This window comes from Pollachius pollachius (genome assembly GCF_949987615.1).
Source record: "Pollachius pollachius genome assembly, chromosome: 15".
In the NCBI taxonomy this organism is placed as follows: Eukaryota; Metazoa; Chordata; class Actinopteri; order Gadiformes; family Gadidae; genus Pollachius; species Pollachius pollachius.
Window position 1 is genome coordinate 14,303,562 of NC_136948.1, and position 18,383 is coordinate 14,321,944.

The window sequence follows — 18,383 nt, forward strand, 5'->3', positions numbered from 1 at the left end:
GCTTTATTCCCTTTTATTTTTGTGTGCACAGGTGCAAAATGCATCATCAAAGGCTTATTCCATCCAAAATCTATTTTTCTGTCACCATGTACACAGGCTCAGGTCTCTGCAAGAAGAGGTAGGCTTAGCAGGCGGTCTAAACCACCATAATATGAGATGTGTAAATAGCCAGAAAGATTTTGCTTGCAGTTCTGTTCAAACATTATCAACTCAATGTCTTTCTTGAATGCCTATTACTCTTATATGGTGCATTACTTTTTCCAAGAACAAAGGTGGAATATATTTCAAACAGAAACTTCCCAAGATAGCTGCCACACTGAAAATGACAGATGAATGCCCGCTTGCGGTGTACAGTGGCAGCGTCTGGATGGAGATGTGGATCAGGGAGAATCACCCTGTGAGTAACCCATTGGTGAAGGCTGTTAACAGTAGTTGGTTTGCAGCATTGCGGTAACAGGTTGTGGAATAGCTTGTGCTTTAAGGGGTTCTGCCACCAAAGCTCTAGCGAAGCCTGAAGCGTTTCACAGATCGCCTACAAACAATTTTCCAGTAATTCATATCAAAACCAACTAATAAAAATACCGTCGCAACAATGCACATTGAATATACATCAATATTAATGTCTGTTTCGCACATCCCTCTCAAAATCAAACAAACTTTTTGTCAACGTGTGTGGTCTCTACCAGTTACATTTATAGCAAGATATTTAAAAAACCTCATTGGGGAGGGTAGAGTAGTGGCCAAATTCCTTAAAAATCCTGATATGTCCTTTATTGTTTTGTAACAACACGAACACCGTTTTGCTACTTTCAGTTGCTATGATTGAATTGTGTTTCCAATAATGCTTTACCCGAAAATTACCTCACTACAATGACCCACTAAACCCTTTACACAGAGCTTGTACGCTCACAACACTAACTATGGGTCTGATACTGTAGAAAAGGGTCCATTGATAGGTGTTATAATATGAAGAAATTATAACCAAATAAATAAAAGAAATACATCTTTTTTAAATATAAGTTTCTTACACACCAGTGAAATAAATGAAAATGGTTTTGTGCTGTAAATGGAATATAGGCTTTTGGTTTACACTTCCTCTAACGCTTTGCTACATGCAATACCTTTTTCATCATCTACCGTTCAATAGAAGATACTGCTTCCTTTAGCTTTTCGGCGCTTTGCTTTGTTTGCTGAGGCATCAAACGTCATAGCAACGGAGCACCGGTTTGATGTTTGACCGCATCAGCAGGAACAGGGGTGCTGGGTCGCACATCGTCAACGCCGAGTTGGTCAGGGGCCAGACGACTTGGGCAGGTCTTGGTTCTCAGCCAGGTGAAGCTTTTGTCTGGACACACAACCGTTAAGGGCTCTCACACAAACAAACAGGACATCCAGAGAATAAACACAGCAATTGTGGTTTCATTTTTTAGCACCTGGAGCTCCAGGTCAGCCCTGTGTGGAGGCGTTATGTGGGTCGGACCCAACAAAAGGATACATTGATGTGCTGAGTTCTTCCAGCTGTGGGAACAAATGAGGGGTGTGCCATTAGCGCCCCTGAATGGGTTCCTTGTTCAAACAGCTGTATGTGTAACTCTGTATATTAGCTAGTATACTGCCCCCTAGCAGTGGTTTTACAGCAGAGGATATCCCAAACCATGGTGGCTATGCGGTTAGGGTTAGGGTAAGGATAGCTTTTAAGGAGGACTTAAATATAAATTTAAGACCTATGTTCATTCCCAGAGTCAAAAAAATATATATATATATAAATATACATAACATAAATATAATATCAATAATCTCATACTATCATTACATATTATAGATATAGTATATCAAATGTATTTTATAAACCTTTATTCGAAAAAGATAAGGAAATACATGATTTATACATATATTAATAATTCAAGCATTAATATCAATATTATAAATGATTTTACAAATGCATTGATTTGGATCCTACTGCGGGCAGTCCCTGCCCCTCTCTCTGAGCGGCGGGGGGGGGCTTACGTTGCAGAGCAGGTGCTCCAGGTTGTTGTCGGAGGCGTTCTTCCTCTGGTCCTCGGACAGCTCCTCCACGTGGCTGTCCAGGCTGAAGTGCAGCCGCGCCAGCTTCTCCTGCATCTCACGCACGTGCTCCAGCTGCTCAAAGGAGCACACCTTGCCTGGACACGGGGGGCAGAGAGAGGGGAGGAGGAGGCTTGAGGAAGGGGAGCAAAAACTTTAAACCAATATAAAAGAGAGAGGCAGTGTGTAATGCCGTTCAATCGCAATATGAGAGTTTGTATCGTCTCGTATTTTGATTAATGTTGTATTTTAATAAAGCGTTAATGTTGTCTTTTCTTACTATCAATGTGTTACCACGCAGAATTCTGACAGTATTTAGACTACTCTATAATAATGAATATATGCATCTTTGTCTGCCCTTTATTGGCCTGTCAAATATCCTCATCCATACATATTGCATGAAGTGTATTATGAGGGTATCTGGGGCTGATCCCGTGGACAGCAGTTCATTGTTGTGACCACAAGCCTATTGGAACTGGTTTCTCCTTTCATGGCTTGAGACCAGACCAGTAACTGGATAGCCCCCTGGTGGCCAGGCTGGTGGGGGGTGGGCTTACCGAAGGCCTGCAGTTTGCCTGAGTGGAAGTCGTTGAGGAGGTTCAGGAGCCCGCCCTCCATCTCCCGCACGTCCGACACGTCTGTGAGGAACGAGTGCTGCAGGGGGGACGACTGGACCACCTTGCTGGGCCCTGCCGGCTGGGGGGCCCGGGACTTCTCCTTTGGGGGCCTGGTGGACACAGGGAGTGGTGGATCAGTTTTCAAACAATCGGTTGTATCAAGATAAAAATATTGATTGATTGATTGATTGACACTAAAAATGTGTACTAAAACTGAATATAGAAAACCCTTCTTAAAAATGCTGAATACAGGTTAAAGGGGAGAACTGTTGGTCATTAAGAAAATAATATTGATGCAACCAGACATTTATATTTCCAGATGATGTGTGACATGCTTATGGATGTTGGCCCATGGCCATACTGGGATGAGATGACGTTTTGGCCCACACACGGCCTCCTGCTACAGCACTCCTCTTTACCACAAACCGCTGTCATGACTCACCGGGTGACTTTGGGGGGCGCTGCGACCGTGGCCAGAACCTCTCTGGGCTGTCCCGGCGCGCCGATGGACCTCTTGTACTTCCCTCGGTTCTTGGGGGAGGGCGGCTGAGGCAGACCCAGAGAGAAGGTGGCACTTTTGCTGGCCGGCAGCGGGGGGAGCTTGCGGGGGTTTATGGGAGGCGGCGGGGGCTGGGGGAGGGACACCTGGGGGCTCCTCCGCTTGCGTTTGTCCTCCATTCTGGTCTGATTTGTTCTGGCTGGTTATTGGTTTGTTTGCGGAATCGTGGATTGAACGGCGGGCAGGATGTTGAAGAAGGCCGGAACACCTAACACCTGAAAAACTTCTTGATCAGGAGCCTGGATGGATGACTGCAAAAAAAAAGTAATAATTATGTAATCTGTGAAACAACAATGACGTCATCGTATACTTATTAAAGGGTACAATTGAAGTTACGAAATGAATAATAGGGATATTTAAAAAAAAAAAAACAATGGAAAGATATAGACGAGTATGTAGGGCTAATATTATAATAGTTATTAGGGATAGGTCTATACAGATCATGTAGGCCTATTAAAGCCTATTAAAACGTATTGCAATAGTGGGAAACGGTGCGTCCCAGGTAAAACAAATGGGCGTCGTTTTAATCATGTTTTAACTGAGCAAGCCAACGCAAGGAAGCAACGCTCCAAGTAACTTTAACCAAGTGCTTTAGTGCCTCAGGTATCTGAACTGGATCTGTGGGAAGAATACCATAAGGACGAATCTATTGAATGAGACAACCTTATCACATCCAATATCCCTCTTTGTCTATTCTAGGACACAGTGGCTATGCAATCCGAGATGCGGTCTTCAATTGTCTCTTCGTCCAATGAGGACCAGCGTCTCTCATCAGCCCGCAGAAGTAGCCTACAATCAGATGTTCGCTGTGCAAAGATGGCTACTACACAATGCGAAAAACATTACACCATCACGATAGCATAACTATACGGTCAAGTGTGTATTTGTGTTAGGGAATATCGTTATGTATAAGTATACCATAACGTTAAAACTCTGGAAACCTCTTTAGATACATAAAAACGATCGCAAATAAAGTAGAATTAGGCTTACCGAGTCAATTACGGAGAAAGACCAAACCATCTGGACACTGGATCACGAATTCTGATTCATTTACACGTAAACGATCGTTAGTGCTGTGCATTAGCGGTGATGGATTTTTTTACAATAACAATTTGTACCCTTTATTTACAATAAATAAAATAGAGCCGCGCATCAATACCCTTGCTAGAGCCGAGCCAGTTTAGATCCCCCTCTTAAAGGGCCAGTACTTTGTTTTCACACAGAATATGGGCGGGGAAATGTAATAATTATTCAGCGGCCAATCTACAGGGGCCCATTGGACGACTGCAATCGATGATGTTCTGAGCAGAGCTATTTAGTTCTCAAAATAGATCTTGTTTTGAGAACACTCTGACCCGAATCTATCCATTGCCATGACTTTACATCCAATATAAATCAAAATACTTTAATCCAATACTCTGTGACCGGATAGACATTTGTTAATACTCTGGACAAGGGAGAATGCTGGCAAAAACACATAGGCAAACCAAAAAGAAAAACAGCATCATTAAAGTAATACAAAAATATTTTCTTTTTATTATGGCAGATCAGAACATAACCCGAACAGTGACACAAAATGCAGTTGTAGAAAAGATACAAAGCTCTCATGTATGTTTCTCTTACACCAATGGTAAAATGTGCAACACAATAATTTAACTGCTTCTAACTGACCTTCTGGTCAGAAGAACTGTTTGAGTACGAGTACGCTTTGCCGAGCACTATTCTGTCTCTGAGCAGTTTGAAGAAGGCGTAGTAGTTGCTGAAGAGAATCAGGGCCAGTGATATCGTCTGATGCCACTTTTCTGAGCATATTAATGAGTACAGTTGGTAGAATATCATGGCACCCTCCAGTATGATGAGCATGTTCAGTATCCTCAGTGGCTTGTTGAAGAAGAACTGCGAACCAAAAGAAGGAATCAAAGGTCAACGATCTAACAACACCAACAGTCTCCTCGGTGTAGCCCTCTGCTTTAGGGGAGGATTTTAATACAACTAATGGATTTTTCAGACAAAAAAGAGCAGAGTCTGTTGTTGTATTTAGATTTAGGGAATTTGGCAGAGGCTTTTGTCCAAAGCAACTCGCAACCATTCATACACAAATTCCCACATAGACGACAGTCACCCACGCAGGGCGACAGTCACCCACGCAGGGCGACAGTCACCCACGCAGGGTGACAGTCACCCATGCAGGGCGACAGCCAGCCTGTCTGGAGCAGTTAGGGTTAGGTGTCTTGCCCCGGGACAACTCGACACTCGAACTAGCAACCTTCCGGTTACAAGTCAACCCGCTTTTCCCCCTGAGATACCGCCGCAGCAGTCACTTGAAGCGTCTGCCGTTGTGTTGGGGGGGGTTGTCTGGTGATACTCACATAGAAGCGGTAGTGGGACACGTCGGAGGGCACCGCCACGTTGTAGTGACCCATGGCCTTGTAGACGTTCTTATTGTGTTTCACCAACACGCCCTGAGGCCACATGTACTCCACTGTCCATCTGGTTCCCGCAGAGCACAAAGTACCAGTTAGTCCAGAATCGGTTGGAGTCGTTTCGATGGTTCAATTGAAAGCACAACATAAATGTTGTTGTTTGGGACATTTGCATCGCTTTGAAGTATGTGGAAAATGTTTCTGAGAGCGGAACTCCAGTAGGATCAAATGACTTGATAAGCAGACACCAAGACTACACAAACATCAGCATCCATCTGTGTTTTAACCGCAGCCGGAAGGCATTGGAAGAGATCTGGTGGAACGGGTTCATTTGATAGGGTGGGGCTGAATAAACTCCTGCGCTGCTGAAGAGCTAAACCTGCTCAACCGGAACCGGTTTGCATTTCACTCCTGATCTTAATTATAATTAAGATTAATAATTATATAGTAGATTTGTGTTTAATGATATAATAGAAGCAACACCGTTCCATGAAGTCTAACAAGTTGGATGACAATCCACCCTTACCTTTACTAGACTCCCTCTCTACAACAACACACTTCCCAAGGTGTGTTGTACGGTGGATGGATGATTGTATCCTTATGCCACTCAAACGGTCCAAACGAAAAGGTTTAAACTGGGAGTGGATTACACTCTAATTCCAGCAGGGCTCATCCCAGCGTCCGCCACATAGAAGAACCCTCCCCGTGGTTTGTGCGTCATGTATACGTACATGTGCTGCAGGACGTTGGAGCAGAGCGAGGGGTCTACTTTCTGCCAGCAGCCCAGGTGGGCGGCAGCTTTGTGGAGAAGGTCGCAGTAGCGCGGCGGCAGCAGGTGTCTCATGAGGATGACGGACGTGCTGACGGACACCAGGATGAAGAGCTCACAGGACCAGCGCTTGTCTACGTACTGGGTGCTCTGCCGGGGACACACAACGACAAGACTTTATAACAAAACTCCAGGATACAATTGGCGACGTTTTACACAAAATAAAAACCCTGAAGTCGCTATTTAAAAAAATAATAAAAGAATAGAATTGTTTCCTGAAAATCAGAGATTTCCTGTCACCACATCCATAACCCACTTCGTCCCAGTCCCTCATCTCTCTCCCCCCATAATACTTAAGCCAGATCAAAGTTATGGAGGGTGAAGACGATCGATTCATAAACAAAATCTGAAATACTGCATGCATAACATAACTCTAAAATGCTACGCTTATCAACACGCTCCACTAAATCCTTAAGCCCAAAGCTCTGGGAGCGCCAATATCACCCTAATACTTCAGGCGTGACACAAACAAACAGAACGTCAACAACCCTGCCAAAACCCGCCCTTCTGGACCGCTCACCTTGACAAACCAGACAGGCACGAAGGCCACGTAGTAGGCACTGAGCATGGAGCTGACCAGCACCTCCTTCATGCGCCAGTTAAAGTCCATCTTCAGGTACTCCACCTCCTTGCGGATGAGGTCCGGCGAGAGGCAGCAGGCGTGGGTGGGCATGGCCTGGACACCGTACAGCTGGCTGGTGTGCTGCTTCCATGTCTCCTTGAGCACCGTAAGGTAGTCCCTGCCCTTGCCCACGCTGCCCACCTCCTTGGAGCCGATGCTGGCTATGGGCGAGAGAGGTCCCCCGCGCCGGAAGTCGCAGGTCAGCCGGAAAAAAGGAATGTACATCCCAAAACTGAGAGAGGGGCAGGAAGGGGGGAAGAGAATTTACAGAGTTGTGCATCCTGCATTCTTTAGAAGCACTTCAAGCACTCAACTCTGCATAAAGGACATGTGGGGCTAATCTGCAGGACACCACAGCAACACGGATATGTGGACCTTTGTGAATCTTTCTTGTTCTATTCAATGAGGTGCCATCACCATGTATCTGAGTATGGCAGTGGGTTTTACATTTGACCCATCTGAGTGCTGTCGGGGACTTACGGGTAGCAGAGGAAGAGCAGGCTGAGGACCGAGTAGGTCCTGAAGAGGTATATGAGGGACCGACACAGGCTCCAGCCCGTCAGAGTGAGCACGGCGAAGCGTGCCATCACCAAAAAAATGGAGTGAGGGAAGGAGAGCTTCCCACTCTGTGACGCCTTTTGAAGAAGACAGAAGGAGGTCAGAGACGGAGTGACGGGGAAGCACAGTACACTGGGAGAACCACTTTGGTGAAAATGCTGTTTTAATGTGGTTGAGCGTGGTATTCATTTACAAATATGTGACCTGCATGAATCAAAGTAAAACACTTACCTCTTTCACAATCGCTGCAATTAACCTCCGTGCCAGTATTATGATTGTGAACACCAGCATATTATAGTCAATAAGGTGAAAGTTCTGCATGTAAAAGAAGAAGAAAATCGTTCAGCATGCAATCAACTGCATCCTTTCAAAGTCATCAGAAAAAGCCAAGACCAATAACGGTGCAATAGCAACTACTGCAAATCAAGACAGACCATGTCAAAAGCAACTGCACCCAAGCACCCACCCAAACCAGACGGGGCCAAGAACCGGAACCAGCCGGCTGGACTCGACCTGGCGGAGAAACTCACCAGCGAGGTGTGGGAGGGGGGGTGCGAGGGAGGATACCACCACACCGTCTTGTAGATGTTGACGTAGTGGACAAACAGGGCGACCAGGTGGCAGAAGAACAGGTGGAGCTCGAAGAGCACATTGCGGTCCAGCGACAGCTCGGGGATCTTGCAGTGCTTCAGCGGCACCACGGTCTGGGTCGCCAGGGGGGGGCTGGACATGCCCGCTCCGGAGCCGTTCCTGGGGGGGGGGGGGGGGGGGGGGGCGAGAGCTTGTCTGAATACAGGAGGACTACTTCCCAGACGGGGCCTGACTAGAGGTCATTCTGTTTTGAGGCAGCATTGGCCTGCTGACCAGAGACCCTTTTTCATCGTAGGACAAACACAGGTTTTGCTTATAACGCTAACTAGGGGTCTGCTACTTTGATGTAGCAGAGCATGGGTAGCAAACTAAACGAGTGAAGACAACACATACACAACACATTGGTGTAATTAGTGACTCCTTTGTTTATCCTACGATTACGAATCATAACTCTAAGTCTCTAAAGACTGCCATTTTCTATTTTAAAATGCGCTCTGTGCTATATCTCCAGTTTTCTCCGTATGGAGGAGAAGGAGGGAGAGCCTGATTTCAATGGAAGGGGTAATTTCCTGTCACATGTAATTGGTGGTCTGTAAGCGACCGTTCTCCCCACCATTCAAACCAGTAAATTGCATTTAGAAACCCCCTGACCACAGTAGGTGGAGATATCCGTTGTCTGTTATAGCGAGACTAGTCCTGTGATGAGACCTCTGTGAAAAGGGTCTAAAGGCCTGGCCTGTAAGAAAAGACCTGTGGCATTAAGGGTGGTCTCAATGTCAGTGTTACTAGAAACTTGAGTTATACTATATATTCCCTAAGATACATACTTATAAGCTATATACACAACTATGGTTTTAAGCATGTGTATACTATTATATAATGTGTTTGTCTCTGCTCAACTGCTAAATAAAGGACTTCATGAGGTCACGTATTACATTATCCTTCCTTATGACCAAACCCCCTAGTGTGCTGGCTCCAAATGCTGAGCCCCTCGATCGCACAGGATTCACGAGTCCTCTCACCTTGTTCGTGAACGGACCCCCGTTACAGGGGAACTCGTGGAATGATTGCCATTGCTCACGGAGCCTGGCTCACTGTTCAGTGGTGACCTACAGTAAGCGGTGCGGTTTGCTCCTCTCCTTCCACCAGCCATAGCAGACAGCCCTCGCTTCAATGTCTATTGTTGTGGTTGGTTGTTTTCTTCACTTGAAGGCGCTGATACCTAGGTAAGAAGAGATACCGCACACCCCATGAACCCTCTTCCATGTCTCCCAACAACCTTTGTAACATTGCCATCCAATTACTGATATATACTTTGAGATAGTCAAGATGCAGTGGTGTATTTTGGAATCCATTACCCTAAACATTCTTTAAATTGCATCTTTATTTTGCTTTTACTGAACCCTAGCTAAAGTAAAACATACCCATTGCAATATTACCTCACCTGCTTGAACCCCATTATTATTTAATAATCAGCATTGCCAAACTTAGATTAGCATCCTCATGTTGTTTTTATTAAGGTTAAGTTTGCGGAAGCTGACTTTGCTAGCTCTGTGGCTCGTTGCATCATTTGCAGACTAACCTGGGTCCTCGGAAACGTGGAGAGATGTATAACCCCGCGGGGGGCTGCATGCAAAACGTGTTCCTACAATAATCCACCAACTGCTATCTTTCCGCCAAGATGGGATCATGCATGCTCGACAAAATACAAAAGACTGAGGCCTTGCTAGCTAGCTAGCTAGCCTAACCCCAAACCAAAAGCAGAGGAAACCACAAGTAGATCATTCTTACCCAGTGCCAAGTAGTGGTCTATGTTAGGAGCTCCGATACGGTGAGGCGTTCGGGATTAAAAACAAGGATTTCTACGGTTCCACGTGGAAATAACTGCGAGAATGTCATTATAATTAACGAGGATACTCATTGTTGATGTGAAAAAGCTATCAGTGTTGGAGGGGGGGCGCGGATTGGTTTGGTCACGTGGGAGGGGAGTGTTTTAAAGAGACAATAACACAGAGAAGAAACAGCAAGGGTCCAGCCCTTCACTCAACTTCGTGTTAAGCCTTAACGCAAACTTGAGTGAAATAGTGATCCCTGGAATACCTCAACAGTCAAGGAATCCGTGTGAAAGCAGACAGACGTGCAGACACTGGGGTTGTCCACGCCTCCGTTCCCCTACTGTATTTATTTTCCCCCGTTGAGCGTTTGTGAGACACTACGGCACGTGGCGGCGGTCAAAATAACAAGTATGACGAGGTTTATTTATAGACTAGTGTTTAAATACAAGAAAAACATGCGAGTTGTGCATGTATTCCTATTTAGTTTATACTAAACGGTAATGTTAACTGATAACATTAGAATTAAATGACCTCAATGCCATCGAAATATACATATAACAATTTTAACTTTTAAAAGAAAATTAAATAAATCCACTTATCAGTTAACTCTTTGTATAGTCCAAGAGGTAAATACTGGTATATTATGCCGTGACCGGGCAGATAAATGTGCACACTTAAGTTTCATTCCGAACAATTGGCTTCAATCCATTTCTAGAGGCACTCTTGTCTCCTTTCAGACTCATGCGAAAATACATCTCAATGTTTCAGCATGTTTTGTAAGAATTAGAAACAAGACAGAAATTCAGAAAGATAAAGTTTATGTCAAGTTGTAATGAGCAGCAAACTTTAGACAAACATTTAAACCTGTTTTTGTAGCAAAAATGTAAAAAGTAGTAAAATGATGTACTCAATTGTAATAAGTAAAAAAACGTTATAAAAATGTTTAAAGTTAAAAAGGTCATTAGCAAATGAGCAACTGAAAATAGCCGAGTCTGTGACTGTCGGAAATACAGTTGCATTTGCACCTCCTGTGCCCTTTCAAGACCTGAGGACAGAGGAAATGATGTAATCAATTGGGACCAATCAAAGCTCATCGATCCATTTCCTTCCAAAAAAAACATGCCATCACAAATTATTCCATCCTCCCCAATAAGCATACTTAAGAGCAGCAATGTGCTTAATCCATTATGTAAAAGATGATCAATAGTAACAATCACCTCAAAAAAAGAAAATCGTACACACACCAGCTTTGCATACAATTTCTATGCATGCATTAGGTTTGCATTTGGACACACGTGAAAGATCACCCATAAGTATGAACTTAGAAAGTTAATATTTTTGCCTCTTAAGGTCTCCCTCAGACACACGTTATAACAGTGAAGTGAGTTATAAAAAAATGACATTTGAATCAAAATGCACTCCAGAAATGTCCACATTTCAACACAACCACCCTAGACTGACACAAATTTCCCAACAAGAGCATTTATTGCCCATGACTTTTTACCAATGATTAAGTGATGAGTGTGACTCTTCAATTACCATGATTCTTTCACTGAGGTAAAGCACACAGTATTCCACGTCCACCGTACGAATCGACCACCTAGGAAGAGAAAAACCAAATGAGCCTAGGCCATGCAAGCCCCACACTGGACCTGACGCATGCAACAGCGACATTCTATGACAGGATCATGCAACTTGAGCTGAAAGATTTTTTTGACCAATAGGAGTTCACACGATTTGAGTGTATTCTTCACTATAAAAAAGGAAATCAAGTTTTTTTTTTGCAGTGAAATGAATGGACCATTGTTATTTGAGCAAGACTTGCATTACAACCATTTCTGGTTGTTTTGTACAGCTAATTTTGCTCGGAATACATTACTAATAGCAGCTTTTAATTAAGCGTTTTTTTTTTTAGGGTAACAGTTTTGGGTGACTTGCATGACTTGAATTTTAAAACAGAAAACAGAACATAAATCTAACAGATGAGTGTTGGGGTTAGGTTTTACCTTCTTGTGGCGATCTTTTGGCTTTTAGAATCCTCCCCTCTGCGATTTTTTTCTTTTATAACAAAAACATCCAGCATGACTTTGCATCAGTCAAGTAAGATCCCTGTAAGCTTGATTTGAAATACTGATGAAACTCAGTCATTTCAAATGGTTGAAGATACGTGGCTCTCTGGGAGCTCCAAGAGGTATGCTAGCTAAAGGTTGACGACAATATACATGTTAGAGCACTATATTATCAAATGGCAAACAGCTTTTTGTCAATACCACAATAATAACCTTTTATTTTTGGAGGATAGTAATGACAACACTGTAGAGGAGAATCCCAGGACTGAAAGGGTTTGCACGGGCTGCTTTTTGGTCTTTGTTAAACAAAATGACGTTTTTTTGTTCAAAAGCATAAAAAAAAAGTGCTTAACTAAAATATATATAATAATATTTTGATACAACAAATGCAAAATACGATTTTTAGAATGAGAAGAATGTACTAGGCTTTATTGATACAACGCAATGCAGCAACACAAATGTTTGATATATTTAGTATCCTATTTAGCATAGAGCACACAATACTTTTGGAAACTATGCGACTTAAGAACATAAACATATGTCCTGGGATTATGCACATAATATTGAACTGGCAGCAGATTATTAAACCATTAACAGGTCCTTTTAGTCTTCACTGAATTTAGAACAAAAAATAGATTGCGGATCAATTTTTGAAAATAAATTGTTAAAGAACACAAATTCCTAGTGTTGCCAAATTAATGTTTATGGAGTAAAAAGTAATTGTTTTGAATACGATTTCACGAGTCGATCCGAATTCAAATGATTTAGATAAAAATTATATATACAAAAAAATGCAGGACAGCATACCTCTACACGTTTTGATTAATTATAACAGCTCAAAAAAGACTGCGTTAGGATTTGCATCTTAAACTAGTCTATTTAACTAAGTTACATTGGGACACTCGCAATATTCCTTTTTTGTCGGTTCATTGACGACATTTGAAATGCAGCCTTAATAAGACTGCTTAAATCGCCACAAACACATATTATTGGGAGTAAGTGAAATGATAACCATTAAACAAAATGCCTAAACATGACTTTATCTGATTATATTAAATGTAACCAGGATCCTAGACCTAAACCTCCAGCCACACTAAAACATTTCATGAAACGCCATAAACAACAAAACGTCCTGCATTTGAAGATTTATGTGGCACGCTGCAATGCACCCAACACAAGTCCTACAGTTTAGTAGAAGTAAAAATAAAGTCGGTGTAAAATAAACATTTAAAAAAGGGAACCAACAAGAAGGAAATTACTTTTTGAAAAGTTAAAAGTGAGTTACAATTGTAGACCGTTGCTGGAGCAACTTTCTACCAGCAGCCATTCAGTATCTTCCATAGGGATGCTCCCTGTAGCCTCCCTTTGACTGCCTGGCGGGAGGGACTTTCCCACCGGATCCAGAATTGGGCCATGACCCCTCCCAATCATCTTGAGCTGTGGAGACACAACAAGACACAGGAGAAATAATGACTGGCCATGAATTACTTAATATGCAATCGGGAATAGTGTTAATTCCAAATAAGCGTCAACATTTTGCTCCGGGGTCATTACGTCACTCCAAAACCACACACGCGCAAAACAGGGCAATGGACAGCTTACTGTAGGCATCGTATGTGGGCTCCTGGGGCTCTCCGTGGCCGTAGTCATAGTACTCGGTATCTCTGAGGACGAGAAGAGAAAGGTGAGCACCCTTCTGAATCCAGCCCCAGAATGAAGCGCTATGTCAATGCAATGCAAGGTTTCACTAACGCCGGTGCAGGTTGTTGGTTGTAATAGTTTTCGTAGGACTCGTAGGCGGGTTCCGTGTAGGATTCCTCATAGGATTGCTGCAGAAGGAAAGACGGAAGAAAAATTCAATGAACCGATCGGCCGGTGACGAATTCAGCCGCGCTGAGGTAGGACAGGTCAGGGGCGACGGGGGTTTGGGCGGGGACGCGTACAAAGGAAAACCGACTCACGTATTCCTCGTAGGACTCCGACTTAGGCTGCGTCGTTTGCTGGGGAGGGAGCTGGTGCTGCTGGTGCGAGAGGGCTGCGGCGGGGAGCATCCTGGGGGCCCCAGACGTAGGGGGCCGCGAGCGCGGAGCCGAGCCTCCTCGGTTGGGCGGGGCGGGGGGGCCGCCCCTGCCGGCCGGCGCCCCCCTGGGTGCGCCGCCCCTGCCCAGGGAGCCACGGTGAGCTCCGCCTCGCGGCGTGCCGCCACGGGGCGCCCCGCGGGGCATGCCTCGACCCCTGTGAGACACACTCATGAGCAATGGACCGCGCCGCAGTGAACGCATCGTTCTTAATAGTAGGTCGGGGTGAAAAATAGATTCATCAATGCACTGCAATTTATTTGTTCTCGATTCAGATTTTTTTTTTTTTTAATTGATTATTTCCGTTATTTTATTTAAATGCTAGTATATAATTTTTACTGGTCGTTCATTATGGCCAGCAGTCCAATGTGAATTATTTGGTTGCCAAAAACGATGCCACTTTCTAAACCTAATTATAATTGCACTACTTTAAAAGTAAGCACATTATGAGCAAGTTTAGCTCAAGAACAATACTATACAACGTTTTATTCCAATAACAATGTTGCATTCCCTTTTTGCTGAATAAAGCACAATATCTCATTTTGGGGTCACTGTTCTAAACCAATACATCTGCACGTATTATTGAACCAATATCAAAGCAATATCGAAATTGATCGAATCGTGACCTAAAAAAAATCAGAATTGTGAGGTACCTGGCAATACCCAGCCCTACTTAATAGTGCACTTGAAAGTATTGGCTACCCTGACTGCTTCTACCCATTTAAAAACAACCAAATTCAAAAAGGGGATCCTGGAAACAGGCCAGCTCCAAAATAAACAACATCACACGTGCTAACCTTGGTCCTGAAGCATTGGGTGGTCCGCCCCGGCCCCGGCCTGGGTGACCCCCTCGGCCCCGACCTGAGCCGTCCTGTGCTCCGTTGAGGTAGTGGGGGTCCATGTACTGCTCCTGCTCCCCGGGCTCCTGTGGAAGAACACCCTGAGTTTAATAAATCGCAGACTACCAAGCAGAGAACGAGGTAGAGACCATCTTGCATTGTGACGATGACTTGGGAATGCAATGCACATTGACTGGCATGAGCACACAGGCTTATAATATACGATAAAAGATGTGAATAAAAAAAACATTAAAGTACATGGAAAATGCAAGATAGCATCAGACCCCCAAACTAGGTATTTTGATTAGTTAATCACCACAATACGATACTCTCAAAAAAGTTAACAAATATTGCCCAGCGGCGCTCTCTGGTGAGTCTGAGTGAGTTCACTCAGATAAGATGCAGGGGACTTACTGGGATAAGGAACTTCTTGACTTCGTCCATGGCGTGAGCCATGCGCAGGTAAGCCTCTGGAATGGGAGCGGTCACCTCGATGAAAACGTGCAGCTCCATGGACAGGTGTGCATATTTAGCCTCACCACCCTTCCTTAGCTCTTCCTCCTGGAGGACACATCACAGGTAACGGTGAGCAATACATAATACACCAGATTCAACCAGCACATTTTTTATAACATGGGAGTTACTGCACCTTATTCTTGTCCCTCATGGAGCCCTTCCCTAGGACGGAGATCTTCGCTCCGGTCTCCTCCTGGAGTCTCTTGATTGTGTTCCCTTGAGGGCCCAAAATCTTACCGACAAAGTTGACCTAATGCAAAAGCACATGGGGGGGATAAATGACCTGGCCCAGCTTGTTCAGTGTTCAGACCATCTGTGCCCAGGCTACAAATACATTAAAGAATACATACCCTTGGATATAGCTTTGTGGGGATTAATACTCTCTCCTTGAGTTTCAGATTTCTTGTGGCAAACAGGTCCAGGTAAGTCTCCTTTTCTGAGTCTTTCAGCGGCTCACCTTTCTGAACCCTTTCAATCTCTGCAGACAGAATAGTTATATTGCATTATTATGTCGTTAACAATGAGAAAATTGCCATGTGATCTAAAAGTAAATAGAATTCCAGTACAAATTGGGCTTTGGATGCGTTTTACAGGGACGAGTAAATGTATTTATTTAAAAAAAGTTGTGTGCGATGTTTCCCGACTCACTTATTCCCAAAGCCTTGACCACAGGCTACTTAGTATCGTCTCATGCATATTATCACTGCTTGTGCTACTCCTATAACTGCTGTTGTGAGACCGGATGCTTCAGTTGGCTAAATGCACGCTGCTTGGTTGGAAGTAGTGGAAATGTTTGAATGAGTGCTGCTGGGTCAACTAATGAGTTATTTTTAGCCTTAAGAGGCTTTACGTTTTGCCAGGTCAGTATGTAATGAAGTTATTGTAAACAAATGTGTTTAGTCAGTTGCCAGCTTTTGAGAAATACATTTCGTTCTTTCGACCCGACGCAAAGAAAGCAATTCTAATCACATTAATAAGTCAGGTTTAATCAACGGTTTCGAGCGATGCAAATAACTCTGTATAGATAACGTTGATGCAATGGTTGGTGTGCGACCTAGTATACCCACTTTTGGTGGCTTCCCAGTTGTAAATCTCCATTAAAATATCGATGAGTTAAAAAGTACATTCAACAATAAAGTATCTAAAACGTTTTTCATCATAACTTATAAAAGGGAAAAGAGAAAAACGTAGAACGCATTGTTCATATGAAGATTATATTTTTAGGAACAAGGACCACATTGCACGAAATCTCGCAGTGACGACCATTATCTAAATGCACAAACAAGCAGACAAGATTTACATCTAGTACATTCATGCGATAACCTGATCATATGAGACATAATGGCCCATAATTTGAATATAATCAGACCCAACTTCCAAGAAGCACCACGTGTGTACGAGCCCAAGACTCCCATAGCGCCCATTGTTAGGCCTGTGGCGGCGGCCCCTTGGAGGAGCGGAACCAGGGCCTCCCCATACTACTACCGCCACACGTCTGCCTGAGTTAGCATAGAAATTAGCATGCTCATACGCTACCTGCGGATATCAGCTTCATAGCGTGTGTGAACGACGAATCCAGACTGTCTTTTTCTGCTAGTAGCTCTGGAAGATATTTGCTGTCGTCCATCTTGGCTTTCTTTTGTGCTGGGCCCGACGCCATGGCAGAATCCGTTTTGATCTTAGCATTGGTGCTCATCTTGCTCGTTCAGACAATGGACGCGTATCCGTTAGCTGCGTCGTCTCCTTCGCAAAAATAATCCGTCGGCTGTAAAAGAGTGTTTTTATATGGTGAATAGGTAATCTTTGTTTCGTATCCTTTTACTTGTAGGCCGTTGTGTTTTCAAAATAAAAATGAATGGCGCAGTTGCAGCGTTGGAGGTTGCGATAATGGTTTGAGTGGTCAAAAGTGAGTATATACCGGAGTCGGCGATGACGTCATGGCCAATCCGAATCGAGAGGACGTTCAAACGCTGCTCTGTATCCTACACACGAGCAGCTATTATGTACAGGATCATTGATGATTTTCGGCCTTTGTTGCCCTCATAATTTAGTAAATGAAGCTTAATATGTGGAATATACATACGTTATGCATAAAAACCAACCGTAATGTTGAATAGTAGGCCGAAACAATGAGTACATGAAAAAGCCTCAATTTTTGGAATTAATAGTGCAGAATCGATTTTTTTTTAATAACCAACATTTTGAATCCTTTATAACGAATCTATATAAACTTTGAATGGATCACAACTGCGGTGAGCATGAGAAGTGTCTGGAGCAAGCGACATAGCCTCTCCTACCATAACACGGTTTTTAATGGTAAAATATTTCCCATTATGCTTATATAGGCTACTACATTATTGTTCATTTCTATTGAACCAAATGTTTGAATACAAAAGTCAGTTGTATCAATGTCTTGCGCATAATAGGTAAACTCAAGTCTCACATATCCGAATTTTTTTTTTTGGATTAATAACCTCAATAATAACTAACCTAACAAGATACATGACGTATCGCCACTCTTTCGGATGGTTTCGGGTCCAGGCTCTAAGTGCCATCTCCCCCAGAGTGGCATTGTAATTTGTATGGGAATTTAGCCTATGGTCACTAATGTCGCTCCGACCCAATCTCTTCAGAGAACTATGCACAGCACTACTGACAATATTTCATACAAAATATCTGAATGATGCAGGCTTTAAACGGTACACATAATATATATAATAAAATTATATTAAAAAGGTATATAATAAAAATAAATATTTATTAAACATTTTATTTATTACACC

General features: G+C 43.4%; 3 protein-coding genes across 3 annotated transcripts; all 3 read right to left on the reverse strand.

The window, feature by feature from the left end:
- Positions 1-87: 87 nt before the first annotated feature.
- ccdc28b (coiled-coil domain containing 28B) lies at positions 88-4,355 on the reverse strand. Its single transcript, XM_079752707.1, has 6 exons — positions 4,231-4,355; positions 3,124-3,491; positions 2,622-2,791; positions 2,008-2,162; positions 1,496-1,518; positions 88-1,345 (listed from the first exon to the last, which is right to left on the reverse strand). The coding sequence occupies exons 2-6, from the start codon at positions 3,357-3,359 to the stop codon at positions 1,291-1,293; spliced, it is 639 nt and encodes a 212-aa protein (XP_079608833.1). The 5' UTR covers positions 3,360-3,491; positions 4,231-4,355; the 3' UTR covers positions 88-1,290.
- A 398-nt stretch (positions 4,356-4,753) lies between these two features.
- On the reverse strand, positions 4,754-10,214 carry tmem39b (transmembrane protein 39B). Its single transcript, XM_079752950.1, has 9 exons — positions 10,055-10,214; positions 9,286-9,485; positions 8,203-8,422; positions 7,904-7,987; positions 7,595-7,749; positions 7,013-7,346; positions 6,395-6,582; positions 5,610-5,730; positions 4,754-5,136 (listed from the first exon to the last, which is right to left on the reverse strand). The coding sequence occupies exons 2-9, from the start codon at positions 9,414-9,416 to the stop codon at positions 4,903-4,905; spliced, it is 1,467 nt and encodes a 488-aa protein (XP_079609076.1). The 5' UTR covers positions 9,417-9,485; positions 10,055-10,214; the 3' UTR covers positions 4,754-4,902.
- Positions 10,215-10,899: 685 nt separating this feature from the next.
- On the reverse strand, positions 10,900-17,505 carry khdrbs1a (KH domain containing, RNA binding, signal transduction associated 1a). Its single transcript, XM_079752575.1, has 10 exons — positions 17,137-17,505; positions 15,951-16,078; positions 15,734-15,850; positions 15,499-15,645; positions 15,043-15,170; positions 14,129-14,402; positions 13,920-13,996; positions 13,770-13,831; positions 11,638-13,604; positions 10,900-11,143 (listed from the first exon to the last, which is right to left on the reverse strand). Exons 1-9 carry the CDS (start codon positions 17,294-17,296, stop codon positions 13,495-13,497), a joined length of 1,203 nt encoding a protein of 400 aa, XP_079608701.1. The 5' UTR covers positions 17,297-17,505; the 3' UTR covers positions 10,900-11,143; positions 11,638-13,494.
- Positions 17,506-18,383: the final 878 nt, after the last annotated feature.

Excerpts from the sequence above, each read along its gene's own strand:
- khdrbs1a (XM_079752575.1), bottom strand. The coding sequence starts at position 17,296 with ATGAGCACCAATGCTAAGATCAAAACGGATTCTGCCATGGCGTCGGGC. Across the intron at positions 15,171-15,498 it reads TCAAGAAGTTCCTTATCCCA|GAGCCCGGGGAGCAGGAGCA; the intron begins GTAAGTCCCCTG and ends GTTCTTCCACAG. Across the intron at positions 13,605-13,769 it reads GCCCACATACGATGCCTACA|CTCAAGATGATTGGGAGGGG; the intron begins GTAAGCTGTCCA and ends GTGTCTCCACAG.
- ccdc28b (XM_079752707.1), bottom strand. The coding sequence starts at position 3,359 with ATGGAGGACAAACGCAAGCGGAGGAGCCCCCAGGTGTCCCTCCCCCAG. Across the intron at positions 2,792-3,123 it reads GCGCCCCCCAAAGTCACCCG|GCCCCCAAAGGAGAAGTCCC; the intron begins GTGAGTCATGAC and ends TGTGTCCACCAG. Across the intron at positions 1,346-1,495 it reads GAAGAACTCAGCACATCAAT|ACAAAAGCTTCACCTGGCTG; the intron begins GTATCCTTTTGT and ends TTGTGTGTCCAG.
- tmem39b (XM_079752950.1), bottom strand. The coding sequence starts at position 9,416 with ATGGCTGGTGGAAGGAGAGGAGCAAACCGCACCGCTTACTGTAGGTCA. Across the intron at positions 7,988-8,202 it reads CCCCCTCCCACACCTCGCTG|AACTTTCACCTTATTGACTA; the intron begins GTGAGTTTCTCC and ends TTTTACATGCAG. Across the intron at positions 7,347-7,594 it reads CTGCTCTTCCTCTGCTACCC|TTTTGGGATGTACATTCCTT; the intron begins GTAAGTCCCCGA and ends CCCCTCTCTCAG.